Source organism: Trichomycterus rosablanca, chromosome 3 (genome assembly GCF_030014385.1).
Source record: "Trichomycterus rosablanca isolate fTriRos1 chromosome 3, fTriRos1.hap1, whole genome shotgun sequence".
Classification (NCBI taxonomy): Eukaryota; Metazoa; Chordata; class Actinopteri; order Siluriformes; family Trichomycteridae; genus Trichomycterus; species Trichomycterus rosablanca.
In genome coordinates, this window is record NC_085990.1 from 9,388,923 (window position 1) to 9,409,680 (window position 20,758).

The window sequence follows — 20,758 nt, forward strand, 5'->3', positions numbered from 1 at the left end:
GGTCAGGTGTCCAAATACTTTTGAACATACAGTGTATTTCCTTCATGCATTAATTAATAAATTCATTCATTTTTAGTATCTACTTCATCTTATTTAAGGTCCATTGCAGAAAAAAAACAACCAGTGAATTTATACATTTATACATCTGTCAAAAGTTTACAAACACTTCAGAGGAACATGGATATCAGATCAGTTTTGGGACTTTTTAACCAGAAGATTTTCCTTGGTCCAAGTGAGCAGCAACAAACATCTGTCCAGGTTTAAGGTGCCCATTTATTTAAGAGCAGGAGCTTCTTTCTTACCTGGCAACCTTTAAACTCATGGTAATATGAAGGTTGCTTGACTGTACAAAGTCCCATGTGTTCCAGCAGCTTTTTTTAAAATGGACCCTGATGGTGTCCAAGGGAGGTGTACATTTGCCTGACACACATTCCCTCTAATGCATGCTCTCCTCCACTTCTGTACAGACATGCTGGGCAACCAAGGTCCTTACATACCGTTGAAGACCCCAAACCTTAATCCAGTCTTCTCCCATTCAGCAGACTAAAGGGCAATTTCATCTGCTACAGGCATGAGCCAATTGTGCTTGCTAAGGGCGTCCAGCAGATCGTTAGCAGAGCTGAGTTCTGAATTCCAGCGCTGGTGTGCTAGCAGAATATCCCACTGGGCACCCCCAGCAGCTTTTAACTCATGCTAGCTTTTGGTTTACTTTGAAGAAATGTTCTCTTAGTATAAAGGGCCAGTTGTTGGTCCTTGGCCATGAGACCACTTTTCCACACAATTTTTTTTTATTAAACCAACAGTCAACTTCTAAAAGCACTCCAAATTCCAAGCTGAATCTTAGGAAATAGATTCCAGGACAGTATATGGCGAAAACTATGTGAATAATCCCATTCCAAAAGTATTAGCCTTAATATCAGAATCTACTCCGTTGGGAATGTGTTTTGTTTCCCAGTGGGAATGTGCACCCATTCAGACAAGACACATTTGTGAGATTAGGTCTGGCCTGCAATCAACATTCCAATTCATCCAAAGATGTTCAACAGGGTTGTGGTCAGGGCTCTGTGCAGGACACTAAAGACTCTCCATACCAGCTTATCAAAACATGTCTTCATGGATCTCACTTTGTGCACAGGGCAGAAGTCATGCAGGAATAAAATGGACCTGTTGCCAAAAAGTAGTAGACTTTATTTATATTACTTGTGGTAAGATGGGTAGCACTGTCGCCTCACAGCAAGAAGGTCCTGGGTTCGATCCCCAGGTGGGGCGATCCGGGTCCTTTCCGTGTGGGTTTCCTCCCACAGTCCAAAGACATGCAAGTGAGGTAAATTGGGGATACAAAATTGTCCATGACTGTGTTTGACATTAAACCTGTGAACTGATAAATCTTGAGTAACAAAAAACTACCATTTATGTCATGAATGTAACCAAAGTGTGTAAAACAGGACGTTAAAATCCTAATTAATACAAAAAAATAAAATAAATGTTGTAAGATGGCAGCGTGGGGCAAACGGACACCTGCATATCTTAATACTTGTGGGAAAAGTGGTATTATTTACGCTGTTTCAGAATCAGGAAGGGGCTTTTTAACAAGGCAAATGTGCAGTCTATTGATCTGTAGCTATTGTGATGCTTCGTGGTGTGAAGTGCAAAAACTCCCTCTGCAGCAGTAACAGCATCTTCATTTACCCGACGGACCCAGACAGATTTGGTGATTTGGTGAATAGAAATCCCAACCAGACACATTTAAGGTGCAAAAAAGAGGACATGTCTGGGAAAAAGAGGACATACGGTCACCCTACCCTAAACCACTGTTAGCAATAGGTATGGCTGAAACACCTGAACCCAAAGACACGACCCAGTAGGCACAGAGACGAGTGTGTAGTCTTGTTTATTAGAGTTGAGGACAGAAAGAAAAATAAAGGAAAAAAACAGATATGATTGACCAATGACCTCTGGATACAGAATGAAATTAAAACCCAAACAAAGCCGAACAAAAGGTGCATTCAGGATGTCCTTGTAGCTTGACTTCTAAAACCACAAAAACATACAATAAAAACCTTCTAAAACGTGCACCTTCAGAAAAAAAGGACGCTTTTTCATTTCCAGTCAGGAACTGTATTGCAGAACCATTCCTCCGTTGAACGTGAACGTAAAATCCTTTGTTATCAGTCATTGCAAATAAACCACTGAACCATTTGGTGTCGGATTGACCCAAACTCGCAGACGCTCAGCAGACGTACACCATTCAGGAGGTCCTTCAGAATGAAACCCGGTCGCACACACACACACTCGTTTTGTTATAATATGACACACTTGACTCTGCTTCAATGTCAGTGAAGTTTCTCTAAAATAAAAACCACTACAACAGCCAGAAGAGCCAATCCTATTGAAAGCAGTTTGAGTCCTTGACCATCCACCAAACCCTTCGACGCCGGCGAGGCATGGAGGCCGTTCTGAACTGTAGCTTTCAATTCCTGTTGAAGACAAAAAAACAGAATCAGGAATTAAAAAACCAAGTGCAGATGTATTTAAAAACAACTCCTTAAGATCTAAAACAAACGTCTTTGAATTTAGAATACAGAATGGTTCAAGGACCATCTCAATTGACCTGATTATCAAATTTTTTCTGAATATTAATTACGAAGTCTTATTTTGCACATTGTCCCCTCTTGATTGCATTATCCTAGTTCTGATATCCACAATTTCACTGTGCATTGCAAGACACTGGATTGAAAGGGCCGCTTTCTAGCACTCGCCCTATCCAACACGTGTAAAGCCACTGGGAGCATCCTTACACCAGCCAGTGCTGGATTCCTACAAAGAGTCTTAGCACGTACGTTGGACCTTCCTGTTACCTCTGAATTATTCTGCTGCACATTCTGGCACCTCGACCAGACAGTAGGAGTCACTGTGATCCTCCATTTGGCCTTTCCTCCCTTAGACACGGTCAATTGTATCAGATGAGCTCCCCGCCAGGCCAGTGTGGCCAATAGTGGGTTAGTGTGTTAGCCTGCTGTCCCAACCAGGCACAAACTCTTCTTGAATAAATACAGCCTCTGGCACAGGCTCTAATAATAAAGATCAATGGCCAGGAGTCCTAAAGAACATAAGGTTTTGCATAGGGGGAAGAGATGGGGTTTCTTTCTTTCATATCAATCAAAGCAACATAAGATATTTTAGGCATTTGGGAACTCATATACAAAAGAGAGTGAGTAGTCTCACTCAGGTCTTTAAAAAAAGGCGTGTCTGACGAAGCAGGAGGAAGCACATGTTCGCCACCAGCTAATCAGACAATCAGATTGTGTGAATCAGGACTCAGAAGTGACCAACAGGAAATGATCAATAACTAAATTGTGAAAATAGATACACTGATCGACCATAACATTAAAACCACCTCCTTGTTTCTACACTCACTGTCCATTTTATCATCTCCACTTACTATATAGGAGCACTATAGCCCCCTTTCATGCTGTTCTTCAATGGTCAGGACCCCCACAGGACCACTACAGAGAAGGTATTATTTGGGTGGTGGATCATTCTCAGCACTGCAGTGACACTGACATGGTGGTGGTGTGTTAGTGTGTGTTGTGCTGGTATGAGTGGATAAGACACAGCAGCGCTGCTGGAGTTTTTAAACACCTCATTGTCACTGCTGGACTGAGAATAGTCCACCAACCAAAAACATCCAGCCAACAGCGCCCCGTGGACAGTGTCCTGTGACCACTGATGAAGGTCTAGAAGATGACCAACTCAAACAGCAGCAATAGATGAGCAATCATCTCTGACTTTACATCTACAAGGTGGACCAACAAGGTAGGAGTGTCTAATAGAGTGGACAGTGAGTGGACACCGTATTTAAAAACTCCAGCAGCGCTGCTGTGTCTAATCCACTCATACCAGCACAACACATACTAACACACCATCACCATGTCATTGTCACTGCAGTGCTGAGAATCATTCAACACCTAAATAATACCTGCTCTGTAGTGGTCCTGACCATTGAAGAACAGGGGTGTAGAAACAAGGAGGTGGTTTTAATGTTATGGCTGATCAGTCTATCTATCCATCTATCTAACAATTTAGGGATGGTCATGTTCCCGAACAACTATGTAACATAAACAGAAGGTCAGTACGTCTTGTCCAGTATCAGTGACTGACCTTACAAATGCTCTGTTGACTTAATGTGAATGTCCACTCAGAACAATGGAGGCTGTTATAGCCACAAACATAGGGGTACCTCTATTTTAATGCCAATAATTTTGAAATGGTCATGTCTAGACACTTACATACTGTACTATTCATCATCATGTACCTCATGGACATCACTTGCTGGTTTTAAATTGTGAATTGCACTAGCCTGGACCTACTGGGTAAACTGGCCACAATTGGGACTCTGATCTTTATAATGTGTTAGCACATTAAAGTCTCATTTATAATGAAGAGTGTAACGGAGAGTCCATCTCCCAGCAGGACCCCCGACAGCCGACCCTATAATACGTTCATTTACTGAGAGCGGGCCGAGGAATGAGGGGTGGTATTCCCGCTATTAAAGCTGAAGGATCAATCTGAATGACCGTTTTATGAGTTCAATATTTCATGCCCACCGTGGCAGTAATTGTAATCTGCAGCAGGTGCTGGTGCAGATATGCATCATGAGATGCTGGAGGTTTATCTGTGTTTGGATTATCAAGTCCTGTATTGACTTTAAGAAGCAGTTGGGGCCTCCAGCCGGGGGAAATTAAAAAAAAAATAGAGATAATGTTCTTAAGCCATCAGCTTGAAAGGCTGAAGGTCATTAAATCTAATCATAAGAAGATGGTGCCAAGTGGTTTAACCAACCTTAACACATTTGGATAGAGCCTATCCAACATCATAGACTCCAAATCTGTCCTGTTCTGCTCTTGAGAGCTTCTGCATCATTTTATTACCTTCTATGACTCGTATCTTCCAGCCTGTGGTGGTCTCATCCCTAATGCCTTTCTTCAAAATCTCTCTTAATCAAGTTCTATGGGTTGTGTTTGGTTCAATGTCACCAAGTTCCTCACCACTCTGTTTTAATGCTCATGGTTTTGGATGGCTCAGGATGTCCAACAAGCAAACATTAGACGTCCACATACTTTTGGCCATGTTGCGTCCAAGTTCCTTACAATTGAGGGAAATCCTTCCACAAGTGTGTATTTGGATTTGTGCCCATTTAGTAAAAAGAATATTTAAGAGGTGAGGCAAAGATGATGAACAAAGGCTGAATCACAACAGACGTTCCAATTCATCCCAAATGTGCTCAGAGGTGTTGAGGTCATTGCTGTGCTTTTCATGATGTTCCTTCAAAGGGCCACAGATGTCTGAAAAAGGTCCACCTAGATTTTAAATGTGCTTAAATGCAAGCGACACTGTCCACAGTTAAGCAAGCTTTAGACCACCATGGGTGTACAGGCTGTTAGAAGGAGGCTCCTGTTAAAAAATCTGCTCTTTAGAGCACGACTGAAGTTTGTTGCTGTTCATGCCGATGCAAAGCTTGTTTAATATCTGCAGCAAAGTGGTGGTGTGTTCCAGTTCTAGTCTCAAAGTTTTGTTATGGTGTGAATAGGGATGTAGCGATGCACCACAAGACAGTTAAAAATGGCTTCACATGTGTAACGATTCAAATTGGTTTACATGTAAAATGAATCGATATTCACTTTAAACAGCAGAGGGAACACTGGTGCTATTCACCTTGCCTGGATGACGTCACTACAAGGTTGCCAGGTTCGGAATTTTCCAGCCAAAGTTATTTATGTGAGAACACTTTATTTATTTGTATTATTCATTTATTTATTTAATGTGGGATTTATTTCATTTCAGGTTTTTTTTTACACAAAAAGGGAAATGTGCAACATTGTTTTGCATAGTTTGTACCTACTTCAGAAATAAATGGACATTCATTATTTAGATAAATAAAAGATAAGCACAAACAGTATTTTATTTTATTTTTTAAAGAGAAATAATAAAAGGAAACTTTGTCATAGTTTGTCTTCAATTTCATTTTGTTTAAAAAATCAGGAAAAAATCGTATCGTGAACCCAGTATCGTGAATCGCATCTCATCGTGGGTAGAGTGTATCATTACATCCCTATGTGTGAAAGATCTAGTTTCTAGTACAGAGGTTTCCAGTTCCAAAGGTTTTGGGATATCTGGGGCACCAACAGGTCATGCTACTTGCTGCAGGCAATGGTGTTGGCAGCACTGTTCATCAGGTCAGAATATATCCCAGAAGGCTTTGCTTTCGTTTAGCATTTTTTACTCTTTGGTGACGCCAACCATAGCACTCCAACGTCTTCCTTTCAACCTCCTATTTACATGCAGGCCATTTCAATGGTATCAAAAGCTGCATGAATGGTCTCTTTGTGTCATTGACACTTGCGTCAGGCTGTGCTGAAAAACCTCCGTAAGACCTTCTCCAACCACGCAAACGAGACATAAAGGTTCCAAAGGGAACTTCCTGCCTGAACAAATCGAGTCTTGTGCTTTACACATTCCGACAGTGGCACGTCCAAGGTTACTGCACAGTGCAACACGGTCAGCACCAGGATCTACTGTACATTACACCTAATGTTCTTCTTACCGAGTGACAAAAAGCAGTTGAGCTGTTGACCCATGAGCCCCTTCCAGCTCAGGCAATGGCTCAGTGAGAAACTCTTATTTCTGCATGAACAACCAGATGTTTTAAAGGAGGGAGTACCCTCATGATCCCACATTCTCCCCTCAATGATAGCATAACTGAACAGCAGGGAGCTGACGGAGAGGAATAATGTAACCTCCATGCATCTCTTTATGAATTCAAGAAAGCAACATGAGGCTGGACATGCGGAATGTAAAGCACTGGCCACTCCACAGGAGAACACCAGAAACATGGGGAAAGCTTTTCTACTCCACCACGTTGAGACCAAAGCAATATTTCACCTGGCGTATTGTTTGAAAGCAAAATATTCTGCTAGGAATACAGGTGAAGCAGAATAATTTAGCTGAGCTGTTTAAAGTAGAGGCACTTATATTCTCCTTTTAAATCTTGACTAGCTTTACGAAGATGCTTGTAGATACTTTACGCTCTAAAATTAATTAATCACCGGTTTTATAACATTCAGTTCCAGTTCTACTACCCAGATTTTGAACATTTTTCAACAAATTTATCAGTATATTCCAATTCCAGTACCAAATATTTAAATTCCAGTACCAAATATTCAAATATATTCCAATTCCAGTACAAATATTCTAATTCCAGTACCAAGTATTCAAATGAATTCCAATTCCACTACCAAATATTCCAATAAATTCCAATTCCAGTACAGATATTCCAATTCCAGTACCATATATTCCAATATATTGCAATTGCAGTACAAATATACCAATTCCAGTACCAAATATTGAAATGAATTCCAATCCCAGTGCCAAATATTCAAATGAATTCCAATCCCAGTATCAAATATTCAAATGAATTCCAATCCCAGTACCAAATATTCCAATATATTCCAACTGCAATACAAATATTCCAATATATTCCAATTCCAGAACAAATATTCCAATATCTTCAAATTCCAGTAAAGAATATTCCAATATATCCCAATTCCAGTACCAAATATTCCAATTCCAGTACCAATTATTCCAATATATTCTAATTACAGTACCAAATATTTCAATATATTCCAATCCCAGTACCAAATATTCCAATTCCAGTACCAATTATTCCAATATATTCTAATTCCAGTACCAAATATTTCAATATATTCCAATCCCAGTACCAAATATTCCAATTCCAGTACCAAATATTCCAATAAATTCCAATTCCAGTACAAATATTCCAATTCCAGTACCAAATATTCCAATAAATTCCAATTCCAGTACCAAATATTCCAATATCTTTAAACTCCAGTACAGAATATTCCAAGGCCAGTACAAATATCCCACTACATTCCAATTCCAGTACAAATATTTCAATTCCAGTACCAAATATATTCTTGCTCTGGTAGCAAAAAGGTTCAGATTGCAATACCAAACATTCCAGTTCCAGTATAAGTATTTTAGCACCTAATATTCCAATTCCAGTTCTAGTGGCGGAATTTTCAGTTTCAGTTTCAAATAGTCCAATTCCTGTAACATTTTATTTTAAACAAAAACAGTAATAAGGAGTTGCCGTCCATTTCTCAGCTACAACAGCTTCTACTCTTTTTAAAATGCTTTACAGGACAGTTTGGGGAGTGTGGGAACATTTAATTGATATTATAAAACGGATAGTTCCGGTCCTAAAATCTGATTGGCTGAGCCGCGTTCGAAGCCGTTGTAAAATCCCCGATAAACGCACACCTAGGACCGCCTCACATCATTCCATATTAATACGCCACTGAATAGAGAAAGTTAATGTTATTTTCGCCCTCACGTTGCCTAGCAACACTGTTAATCGGATTACCTTGCGTCGCGGAAGAATGCTTTATTGTACGTTTATACACAATAAATACATTTATGATTAAACATTGTTGTATTTATTATATTTTATGTTGACCGCCGTTTTATAAAAGCAATAAGCCACTCGAGACCGTGCGTTACTGTTACGATTTTAGCACGGGGAAAGAAGTTTTAGGCACTCCGCTTCGCTTCGTGCCAAAAACGTCATCCCCGTGCTAAAATCACAGTAACGTACGGCCTCTCGTGGCTTATTGCTTTAGTAATAACAGTATGCGGCTCTTTTGGTACCAAAGAACTATAACTTAGTCTACTGATCGTGTATCTAACTCTAATTCCAGTACAAACTCATAGGCATGCTAACAAGATGTTTTTTCTTTAAGGGAATTTCCTGAGTTGCCCCCTTTCAGGTGTTTCCAAATTTTTTGACATTTCCATTGACTTAATGATCAGCCTTCATGGACCCCCTTAGCACTCAGAGCCCCAGGCAGTTGCCTGCTTTACCAGTCCTGTAATTACATCTCAATGCTCAGAGGAGACCATTAAACTCCTCCGTATGACCAGACTGCCCAGGACTTGACATACTGGCATACAGGGACTGAGGCGCATCTCCCTGCAGGAGCAGATACAAAAGCCATCTTACCAGCATGGTAGATCCCAGAAAGAATAAATCACATTAATCAAACTGACCTACAACCAGAAGCAAAGCTCCTACCTCAACATCTACTCATTATGTAGTGCAAGTATTTCCAGTGGCGCCATGTAAATCAGACACGTTTGCAGGTCTGATGAATAGCGGAATGTTGGGTTTCTTCAGCTCAGAAGCTCGGGTTAAAAGCCAGACGATCATTCATGCTTGGACTTTTTTTCTTTTTTGAGTCGAAGTGACCACTAGCATAAAACTCTGTCTAGATGCCTCATTGATCAACGTCTGCCTCTTATTTAAACAGCAGCTTAAACACGTACACAAACACACATCAAACGCTGTCAATATTCATCACTCTTCTGTCAGAGAGCAGAATGCTGCAAGGTCAAGAAAGATCAAGGACGTGACCACTGAGCTTCCAGTTGTCGTCAGGATCCCACCATTGTCTGATTCACCCAGGGTGATAATCCAAGCACACTCCATAGTCCTATCACAATTTATTCTCAACCTCAAGCAACAATGTGGCCTTTCTCACCTAACTCTAACCACCAGATAACTGGAACTGTGCTTTTCCACTGGTCAGCACCAAAGATCCAGAAATTCCCAGTTATAGATTCAGAAATGTCATTTCTAGTACAAAGAAGTACTTAGAAGTCAAGACTGACCAAGACCAAAGGTTTCAGTACTAGTACACTATATGGTCAAAAGTAGTTAGACACCTAACCAGAGCTTGTTGGACATCCCATTTCAAAAACAAATGGCATAAAAATAGAGTGACATCTATGTGATCTGTTCATCTATAACAACCGTCACTCTTCTGAGAAGCCTATTTACAGGCTTTGAAGTAAGTCTGTGGAAATTTGTGCACATTCAGTTAAAAAAATCATTTGTTTGGCTGGTCACTAATCTGGAACTGATGTTCCAGTTCATTCCAAAGCTGTTTCATGGGGCTGAGGTCAGGGCTATTATTATAATCATTTAATTTCCTTAATATAATTGGTTTATTACACCTGTTAGCAACTGTGTAGCCTAAAACACATGAATTCAGCAAATAGAAAGTGCTTCAATACTTCTGTCCATATAGTGTAGCAGTATTAAGGCCTAAGTGCAAGAGAGATCAAAAGTTAGTTCCAAAAGTTTAGGTTCCAGAAACAGGGCTTCTATTTCAGGTATGAAAAATGTCATTTTTGGTGCAAAAGCTTCCAGTTCCAGTATCAGAACTTAATATTGTCAAGATGGAACAAAGGCTGTCAGGCTAGGCAGAGTTAGTTTAGGTACCAAATGGATTTAGTTCCAGAGGCAAAAAGATTCCAGTTTTTGAATCAACAATTCCAGTACCAATGATTCTAGATGCACTATTAGAACCCAGCTTAAGGTGGGTTCCAAAGGTTTAATTTGCACTCCTTGAGCCAGTATTAAAGCTTCCGGGTTCCTAAATTTCAAGTTCCAGCTCAAGTTTTTAATCCCAGTTTTAATTTTAGTACCGATGTTCTTAACTACAGCATCAAGATTTTGGTATGAACACTCAAACCATGACACTGGCAATAAGAACTTTGGTTTTCATTGTGGTTCCAAGCTGAGCTACTGCTGCCTATTTTCAGAATGTTATAGAACCATTTCTAGAATCAGGCACTTGGTTGAAAAGTCCTGGCTCACAGTCCATTTACCAATTCATCCCAAAGAATTTTAATTGGGTTATGTTCAGGGCTCTGTGCAGGAGGTTTTTCCCAACTGTTGAAAACCCCTCAAACCATGATGTCTTTATAGAGCTTGTATAATGCAGGGGCGCAGTCATGCTGGAATAGAAAAGAACCATCCCAAACGTTTGCACCGAAATTAAAGGCATTTAATTAATTTTATATAATTTATTTAATGCAGCTGTTAGCAACAATTGTAGCAAAACATATGAGCATCTAAACATTTCTTTAATTTCTGATTAAAATTACTCACTTTTAGTGATTCTTTGTGACATTTGCTTAGCTTTCAGTTTAATTTCATAGGAATTACTTGCAGTTTTTATTTGGTTGTTTTTAATATCATCCTGGACTTTATTAGATTTTAATTAGTCATTATAAAACAATCAAAACAGTTTTGAGACTGCCAATTGAGATAAGTAAGCTGGTTTTGAATGTAAGATCTGAATAAACAGTGCTGGAGGTGCCGGAGTGGAAAAGTTAGCTTTATTTACATAATCAGAATTTTAAGATTCATTATGTTAAATAGAACCAGCAGCCAAAACAAAATGACAAACAAAATGAAGGTAATGTGTGTTGAAGATTTAAGACAAGCTGTCCTTGTTCAGATTCTTTAAATATTAATAAAATATATATTTTTATATTACTTTTTAGGACTGGTTAGTTTTTTATTGTGTCAGGTTGTTTAATGCCAAGTTCACACTACACGACTTTCAAGTTCAATAAAATACTGTGTTTGTGATTATCTTTTATTTATCTAAATAATGAATGTCCTTTTATTTTTGAGGTAGGTACAAACTATGCAAAACAATGCTGCACATTTCCCTTTTGTGTAAAAATAAATAAATCCCTCATTAAATAAATAAATGAATGATACAAATAAAGAAAGTATCATCACATAAATAAATTTGGCTGGAAAATTCCGAACCTGGCAACCCTGTAGTGACGTCAACCAGGCGAGGTGAATAGCGCCAGTGCCCTCTGCTGTTTAAAGTGAATATCGATTCATTATACATGTAAACCCATTTGAATCATTACACATGTGAATAGATTTTTAACTGTCTTGTGGTGCATCGTTACATCCCTAGTGTTGTTGGTTCCCAAGGAAGTACAAGTTGTGGTAAACGAGGTAAATGTGGTGCCCCCTGAATACATATACACTACATGGTCAAAAGCTTGTTGGGCGTCCTATTTCGGATACACAGTACAGAGTGAGCACTATTTGATAGTTATAGCTATAGCAACAGTCACCCTTCTGAGAAGGTTTCTCACAAGATCACTGTACAGTTCACACAACACAACTGGGTCTCTTGTACTCTGGAGTCTTTCAGTCGTTGTGTATTTCACACTACTCGACTGATGGGAGAGGGGGTTTCACACTACACGATCTACCGTCAGGAGGCATCTCTAGCGCTGACCAGTCGGCGAGCAAAAGTCAGGGCAAAAATGGTGTAGTGTGAACTAGGCATAAGGTAACTTTATTACAGTTTAATTTCAACTTTCACCTCTTTTTTTCTTGTGTGTATTTTACTTATTTAAAAGAAAAGTAATTTTATAAATCTTCACACTGAACTCGATCATGCAAGTGTTTTTCTGGAAGAAGCTAAAACTTTAATTCAGTTTGTTTCAGACTCAAACCTTTAGTTTCCCATGTTTTCTTTCCCCCCTAATTTATCACATTTCTTTTGCTCTCCTTCTCACTGTAAGACCCCAGAGGGGCAAATTTATTTGCGACACCGATTATCAGATGCAACAGTTGGTAAAATGAAATAAAGCAATCTGATTGGTTTCACATGTAAGATTAAAAATGAAGGACTAACGCAACCTCACAGCAACAAATTGTAAGAATTACAGGCCGCTTTTCTATTAAAGGAAAGTCAGTGACACTGTATTTGATGGAAAATGGTGTTACTGGGTGCTTAAAGAAGCCCAGAGGGGCAGATTAGACATCCAAAAAAAACTGCTTGTCTCCAAGGAGAGACATGATGCAAAGGACCTGAAATGCAACCATAATACAGTAGGCGAGTAACACACATACAGTATACACACACACACACACACACACACACACAAATGCATATAATAGTCAAATACACACACTATAATACACTGATCAGCCATAACATTAAAACCACCTCCTTGTTTCTACACACATTGTCCATTTTATCAGCTCCACTTACCATATAGAAGCACTTTGTAGTTATACAATTACTGACTGTAGTCCATCTGTTTCTCTGCATGCTTTGTTAGCCCCCTTTCATGCTGTTCTTCAATGGTCAGGACTCTCCCCGGACCACCATTGAGCAGGTATTATTTAGGTGGTGGATGATTCTCAGCACTGCAGTGACACTGGCATGGTGGTGGTGTGTTAGTGTGTGTTGTGCTGGTATAAGTGGATGAGACACAGCAATGCTGATGGAGTTTTTAAACACCTCACTGTCACTGCTGGACTGAGAACTGTCCACCAACCAAAAACATCCAGCTAACAGTGCCCTGTGAGCAGCGTCCTGTGACCACCAACTCAAACAGCAGCAAAATGAATGATCGTCTCTGACTTTACATCTACAGGGTGGACCAACTAGGTAGGAGTGTCTAATAGAGTGGACAGTAAATGGACACAGTATTTAGAAAACTTCAGCAGCGCTGCTGTGTCTGATCCACTCATACCAGCACAACACACACTAACACAGGGGTTTTCAACATGTGGGGCGCGCGCGAGTACTTGTCTTGGGCATCGTGGCATTACGAGATTTTTTTACTTCTAAAACTAAAGCAATTCATTTTTCACCCACGGGAGACAGATTTCATTACTCTAACTGACCACGCTCACACGCACGTTTAATGTTATTCAGTTCTGTCTGAAAAAAACCTTCAAAATAGAGCTATCAGCGAAGATAACCGGTGACAAAAGCAACGACCGCTGTTATAGGACGTGTTTGTGTCTTTAAGAGAGACGCTCTGTTCACAGTATCGATTATAAGTGACTCGGGAGTCAATTCATTTTAAGCGCAGCGTAAGTTTCTTTTCTCAGTCATCTCTCCGTGTTTAGTGTTATAATGAATGATGCGGTTATAAATAAACACCAACTACTACAGAACATTTTGTGTGACTCGCTTACCTTAAAAAGCTCAGGCTTAATTATACTGAGTATTACCACAGAGTCAGAGTCGTTCTGCCTGTGGAGCTAAACGTTGTCAGTCAGAGCAGATGATCCCGAACTAACCAACTTAGTAATTGATGAACTTTTGTCTATGCTCTGTGAAGTAACGTTTTCTGCTCTCATCTACATCAAAAAGCAAGAACCACTTATGATTTACCAAAGTGAACCACGAATGTATATAATGTGCTGATAGAATCGGCTCAGATGGGGTCTTTATCTTTTTAAAATAATATTTTCAATCAGCAAAATTATATAATGTGCACAACATTAATTACATTATTTTAGCTTGTCAGAAGCTTTCTCAATGACTTCTGTGCGGTGGTTGACGAAGGGGGGGGGGGGGGGGGGGGGGGGGCGGCGCAAGTTCACTGTTGGCACACGAAGGGGGGCGCATGTCCAAAAAGGTTGAAAACCCCTGCACTAACACACCACCACCATGTCATTGTCACTGCAGTGCTGAGAATAATCCACCACCTAAATAATACCTGCTCTGTAGTGGTCCTGGAAGAGTTCTGACCATTGAAGAACAGCATGAAATGGGGCTAACAAAGCATGCAGAGAAACAGATGGACTACAGTCAGTAATTGTAGAACTACAAAGTGCTTCTATATGGTAAGTGGAGCTGATAAAATGGACAGTGAGTGTAGAACAAGGAGGTGGTTTTAATGTTATGGCTGATCGGTGTATATGTAGCTCAGTGATTAAGCTACTGGACTAGTGACCAGAAGGTTGCAGGTTCAAGCCTTAACACCACTAAGTTGCCACTGTATGGCCCCTAAGCAAGGTCTATCATCCTCAGTTGTTTGGATTGTATTCAGATACAACTGTAAATCTCTTCAGATAAAATCTGCTTCTAAATGACATCAACATTAAATTAAATGGAAATAATCTGATGAATAATTGGTGGAGTTTTTCTGTCTCGTGTTGTAAATCACTAAAGGCCATGCAATGCTAAAATCAACTATTCATGACGACGTATAGAAATGAAAAAACTGATTCTATCTTCAGGCATGATCTATAATTCCTCACTGACCCCTTCATTAACACCTAATTAACACTTCTAATTAAACACCAGCAGGATGAAATAAACAAATAAATAAACAAAACAGCACCCCGGGGGGTGGGGGTTGTGTGTGTAGAGCAGGGGGATTAACCACTCATATGAATATAAATAAACTCACATGAACAGGAACCACAGACGTGAAAGTAACACTGTGTGTTTCCCAGAGTTCTTATCACATCAGGGTTAGTAAACACAACGCAGATTTCTCCTGTTTACATCGTCAACTCACTCGTACGGGTCTCACGTTGACCGATGAGTTACTGATTCACCTCATCCAGTCACTCTCAAGGTCACTGGGTTTTGCACTGATACACAAACTGAGCACTGATTCTTCCCACATGAGTTTACTTTAGCGTGGGCAAACGAGAAAAAGTGCTGAGCATGTACCTGAAGGGTTCTTTGAATCTCAAAAATCCTAAAAGTTGTTCAATGAAGGATGTAATAATAATAATCCTAATAATAATAATAATGCTAATAATAACAATAATGTTTATAATAATTATGTCAATAATAATAATACTAATAATACCTATAAAAATAATGATAATAATAATAATGCTTATCATAAAAAAGTTTATAATAATAAAAATATTGTTTATAATAATAATAATAATAATGTCAATAAAAAAAAAAAAATAATAATAATAATAATAATGTTTATAATAATACTAATAACGTCTATAAAAATAAAGTCAATAACAATAATAACAATAATGATAATAATAATAATGCTTATCATAAAAATGTTTATAATAATATTGGCAATAATGTTTATAATAATAATAACGTTTATTATAATAATAATGTAAATAATAATAATAATGTTTATAATTATAACGTCAATAATAATAATAATGTAAAAAAATAATTTCAATAATAATAATAATGTTAATAATAATAATACTTATAATAATAATAAAATAATAATGTTAATAATAATAATAATAATATCAATAATAATAATGTCAATAATAATAATAATAATAATAATAATACCAATAATAATAATAATAATGCTCAAAAACCCAACATGCATTAATATAAATGGCACTTCAAATGATTATTGTTATTATTAATATTTAATGATTTAGTTTTATCATTATATTGGGAATTAATTTATTGTAGTACTTGAGTTGATTTAAGCGCCAGTAGATTAAAAAAGCTCTTTGGAAAGAGAAAATTGAAGGCATCAAATTACTGTAATTTTATTTATTTATAGATGCATAAACTGGCCTAAAATAAAATGTCGGGATGAAGGGGGTGGAGATGAATGGTAGCTGAATAGTCTACCCATTGGTATACGGACTTGTGAGCTGAGCTCTTAGTGCCGGTCCCAAGCCCAGATGAAATAAGACTGGTTGCCACAGGAAGGTGTTCGGTGTAAAAACTGTGCCAAATCAGGTTTGTGGATCAAATTGATCTGCTGTGGCAATGCCCAAATACGGGAGCAGCCAACAGACAAAAAACTGCCCAGCAGCCAGGGTCTATACTGATCCTGACTTGAATAAGCAGATACTGAAAAGTAAATGAATGAATAAATAAAAAGGTTTTATAGTTAGATGTGAAAAGCTAATGTAAGAGGTTGGAGGCTGGAATTAGACAGATAAATTATTGCCAGTCTCTGGAGGTCAAATGCGCCTCCTGTCTTGTTCCGTTTCTCACAAGAGGAGTTAAATTTAGGGAGGAGGAAATGAGACGAGACTCTGTTTCTCCCTTCTGAGGTATCAGAGAGGAGAAGGGGTGATGGGGCACATGCCAGTGATTCAGAAAAGCAGCTTGAACTTGGCCGAAAGTCGAAGAGTTTGAAATATTATCATCATTCCCTGATTTATGCCGACTTTCTCTCACCTTCCCGCTCTCTCTCTCTCATCCTATCTCATTTTCTAGCTCACTCACTTTCTTCCTGTTACTCTCTCTATTTCTCTTGCTCAATGTCCTCCTCTCTCTTTTTCACTTTCTTTTCCCTTTACGTCTTTTTTTTGCTGTTTTATTCACCTCTCTCTCACACACTCGCTCACTCTCGGACAGAATCAGCTATTAAAGCTGATGAAGTGTGAAATTAAAATGTGTATCACATTCTGGTGCATCATTTGATGCCCTCACTGCCATCTCCTCCGCACAGTGTACCCCCCCGCCCTCGAAAAATAACACACCAGCCATAGATTGCCATCAGAATGACAAACGGTGTCAGTTAAGCCAGCCATGTAATTCCCAAATCACTCATGTGATCCATTCACCCTCACACAAACAAACACCACCTGACGGTACACAAACGAGTCTGGCCGGTTCGAGTATGTCCAAAAAATGCTGATCTGCAGGAATTGTCACTATAGCAGGCTCTGGAGTTCAAACAAGAATGGTGCAAAAAGCAAAGAAAACATCCAGTGAGCGGCAGAGGAGAAATGCATAACATTAAAACCACCTCCTTGTTTCTACACTCACTGTCCATTTTATCAGCTCCACTTACCATATAGAAGCACTTTGTAGTTCTACAATTACTGACTGTAGTCCATCTGTTTCTCTGCATGCTTTGTTAGCCCCCTTTCACCCTGTTCTTCAATGGTCAGGAGCAGGTATTATTTAGGTGGTGGATCACTCTCAGCACTGCAGTGACACTGACATGGTGATGGTGTGTTAGTGTGTGTTGTGCTGGTATGAGTGGATCAGACACAGCAGCGCTGCTGGAGTTTTAAATACCGTGTCCACTCACTGTCCACTCTGTTAGACACTCCTACCTAGTTGGAGACGATCGCTCATCTATTGCTGCTGTTTGAGTTGGTCATCTTTTAGACCTTCATCAGTGGTCACAGGATGCTGCCCATGGGGCACTGCTGGCTGGATATTTTTTGTTGGTGGACTATTCTCAGTCCAGCAGTGACAGTCATGTGAAAAACTCCATCAGCATTGCTGTGTCTTATCCACTCATACCAGCACAACACACACTAACACACCACCACCATGTCAGTGTCACTGCAGTGATGAGAATGATCCACCACCCAAATAATACCTGCTCTGTAGTGGTCCTGGGAGAGTCCTGACCATTGAAGAACAGCATGAAAGGGGGCTAACAAAGCATGTAGAGAAACAGATGGACTACAGTCAGTAATTGTAGAACTACAAAATGCTTCTATATGGTAAGTGGAGCTGAAAAAATAGACAATGAGTGTAGAAACAAGAAGGTGGTTTTAATGTTATGCCTGATAGGTGTATTTGTGCCTTACATTCCCAAACCTGCCTGCAGTGAGCACCAAGAAAATAGTGCTGCCTCACAAAAAGTCAAACCACCCCAAGTCATCCATATTCTCACTGCTGTCTGTTCAAACCTGCTCTATTTCTGTATAAAGTACTAGTACAAACACACTGACCTGGACGAGGCCGGAGATTTCTCCTTTTTGCAGCGGCTGGCTGATGGACGGAGTGACGATGGTGGCGTCCTCCACTGGCCGACCTCTCATGAAGTGCTTTCCCGCCTCGTAGATTACTACTTCAATCATCTTCCCTTTAAACTCTAGCTTCTTAGGTACCAGCACCTAAAGAAAACATACATTAAAATGAAGCACCAGGCGTTTCAGCAGCAGTGTGGAATTTGGTACAATGACCCTTTAATCTTTGGGATTTGAAAAAATATCCACTCAGTGGACTTCACTTTTTGATGAATTTAGTTAATTCATTAATCAATCCATCAATCTATTAATCTATCGATCTGAATTTATTTTCAAATATCATACAGCCATCAATTCATCCATGCATCAACCAACTGACCAATCCATCCATCCATTCATCCATCCATTTATCCATCCATTTATCTACCCAACTGTCTATTAAAATACTTTTCAGAATCCATTTCTTTTATACATTTATTGATCAATCCATCCATCCAATCATCCATTCATCCATCAAATCATCCATCCATCCATCTAACCATCCATCCATTCACCTATCTAACCATAGATCCATCCATCCATGCATCCAATCCATCCAATCATCTATCCATCCATCCATCCAATCATCCATCCATCTAACCATCCACCCATTCACCTATCTAACAATAGATCCATGCATTCATCCATCCATCCATCTAACCAACCATCATCCATCCATCCATTCACCTATCTAACCATAGATCCATCCATCCAATCAATCATCCATCCATCTATCTAACCATCCATCCATTCATTCATCCATCCAATCATCCATCCATCTAACCATCCATCCATTCACCTATCCATCCACCCATTCGTGCATCCATTCATCATCCATCCATCCAATCATCCATCCATCTAACCAACCATCCATCCACCTATCTAACCATAGATCCATCCATCCAACCAATCATCCATCCATCTATCTAACCATCCATCCATCTAACTATCCATCCATCCATTCAATCATCCATCCATTCACCTATCTAACCATAGATCTATCCATCCATCCGTCCATGTATCCATCCAATTATCCATCCATCTAACCACCCATCCATCCATCCATCTAATCATAGATCCATCCAACCAATCATCCATCCAACCAATCATCCATCCATCCATTCATCTATCTAACCATCCATCCATCCATCTATCTAACCATCCATTTATCCATCCACCCATCCATTCCATCCAACCATCCATCCGTCCGTCCATCTATCTATCCATCTTCATTTTCACAATCCATTCATTCATCCCATGCCATTGGTAGCCTTGTCCTAGCCTAGTTTGAATAGTCTGCTGTTCAATGTCTTATTAGAATCCCCAACTAGGTAGGCAGTAGGCAGCAAGGCAGCTCACTAGGTTTTCGGACAGACCCCTAGATTACATGGAAGATCTGATCCTGAAACACCTAATGAAAAGGCTGAATTAAAAAGTAGTTTTTAGTGCCAGTGTTCAGGATAAAGATCTCCTGAGGATGGTAGAAGTGTGGGCTTTTTAGGGGAAATATAGCCTTGCTGGATGATCCTTAGCTAGGTTACATCCACATTAAGTCTTTTTACTTTGAGGAATGATAGTGTGCACTTCCTCCGAGCAAAGCTTCTATCTCGTCCATGGTCGGTCACGTCCTGCAGACCCTGGAGACCGGCTCGGCTCTGAATGGAGGGATCAAGTTTGAACAGAGAGAAAGAAGCAGACGACAAAGCAAACGTGACGTCTCGCGTCCCAGATTAAGCTTTCTGCTGCAATCGATGGTCCTGCAGATGGGCTTTGTGGGCTCCTATAATGGAGCAATCAATGCCGTGACCCCTGTGATCCCAGCAGGACCACCGAGCGACATCCATTCATCTAGCCTTCATCCTCTAGAGGTTCTTCAGCAAACAGCAAACGTCTGAATTCTCATTATGGCTAATATGCACAGACATGGATCAAAAATTCAACTCTGGAAGTACACAGCATATGGCTGAAAGTATGTGGACACCAGTCTGTAAGCTTGCTGGACTCCTCCCCATTTGCAGCTACAACAGCCTCCACTCTTCTGTGAAGGCTTTTCACAATATTTGTTATGTCTGTGGGAATTTGTAGCCAGTCACTGTAAAGAGCGCTTGTTCAACAGGCGGTTATGTGCAGGCCACTGAAGTTCCTTTACACCAAACATCACAATATGACCAAAAGTATGTGGTCACTATAATATTACATCCATATACAGTGGGGCCAAAAAGTATTTAGTCAGCCACTGATTGTGCAAGTTCTCCTACTTAGAAAGATGAGAGAGGTCTGTAATTTTCATCATAGGTACACTTCAACTATGAGAGACAAAATGAGAAAAAAAAAATC

At 39.6% G+C, this 20,758-nt stretch overlaps 1 protein-coding gene across 3 annotated transcripts in view; it reads right to left on the reverse strand.

The window, feature by feature from the left end:
• Positions 1-1,875: 1,875 nt before the first annotated feature.
• cdkal1 (CDK5 regulatory subunit associated protein 1-like 1) overlaps positions 1,876-20,758 on the reverse strand; it is a 350,733-nt gene continuing 331,850 nt past the window's right edge. For all 3 annotated transcript variants that reach the window (XM_062991809.1, XM_062991808.1, XM_062991810.1), the window contains exons 14-15: positions 18,365-18,529; positions 1,876-2,477 (exon numbers count right to left, since the gene is read on the reverse strand). In XM_062991809.1, coding sequence (XP_062847879.1) covers positions 2,334-2,477; positions 18,365-18,529 — 309 coding nt within the window. In that variant the 3' untranslated portion in view covers positions 1,876-2,333. The remainder of the gene's footprint in view (positions 2,478-18,364; positions 18,530-20,758) is intronic.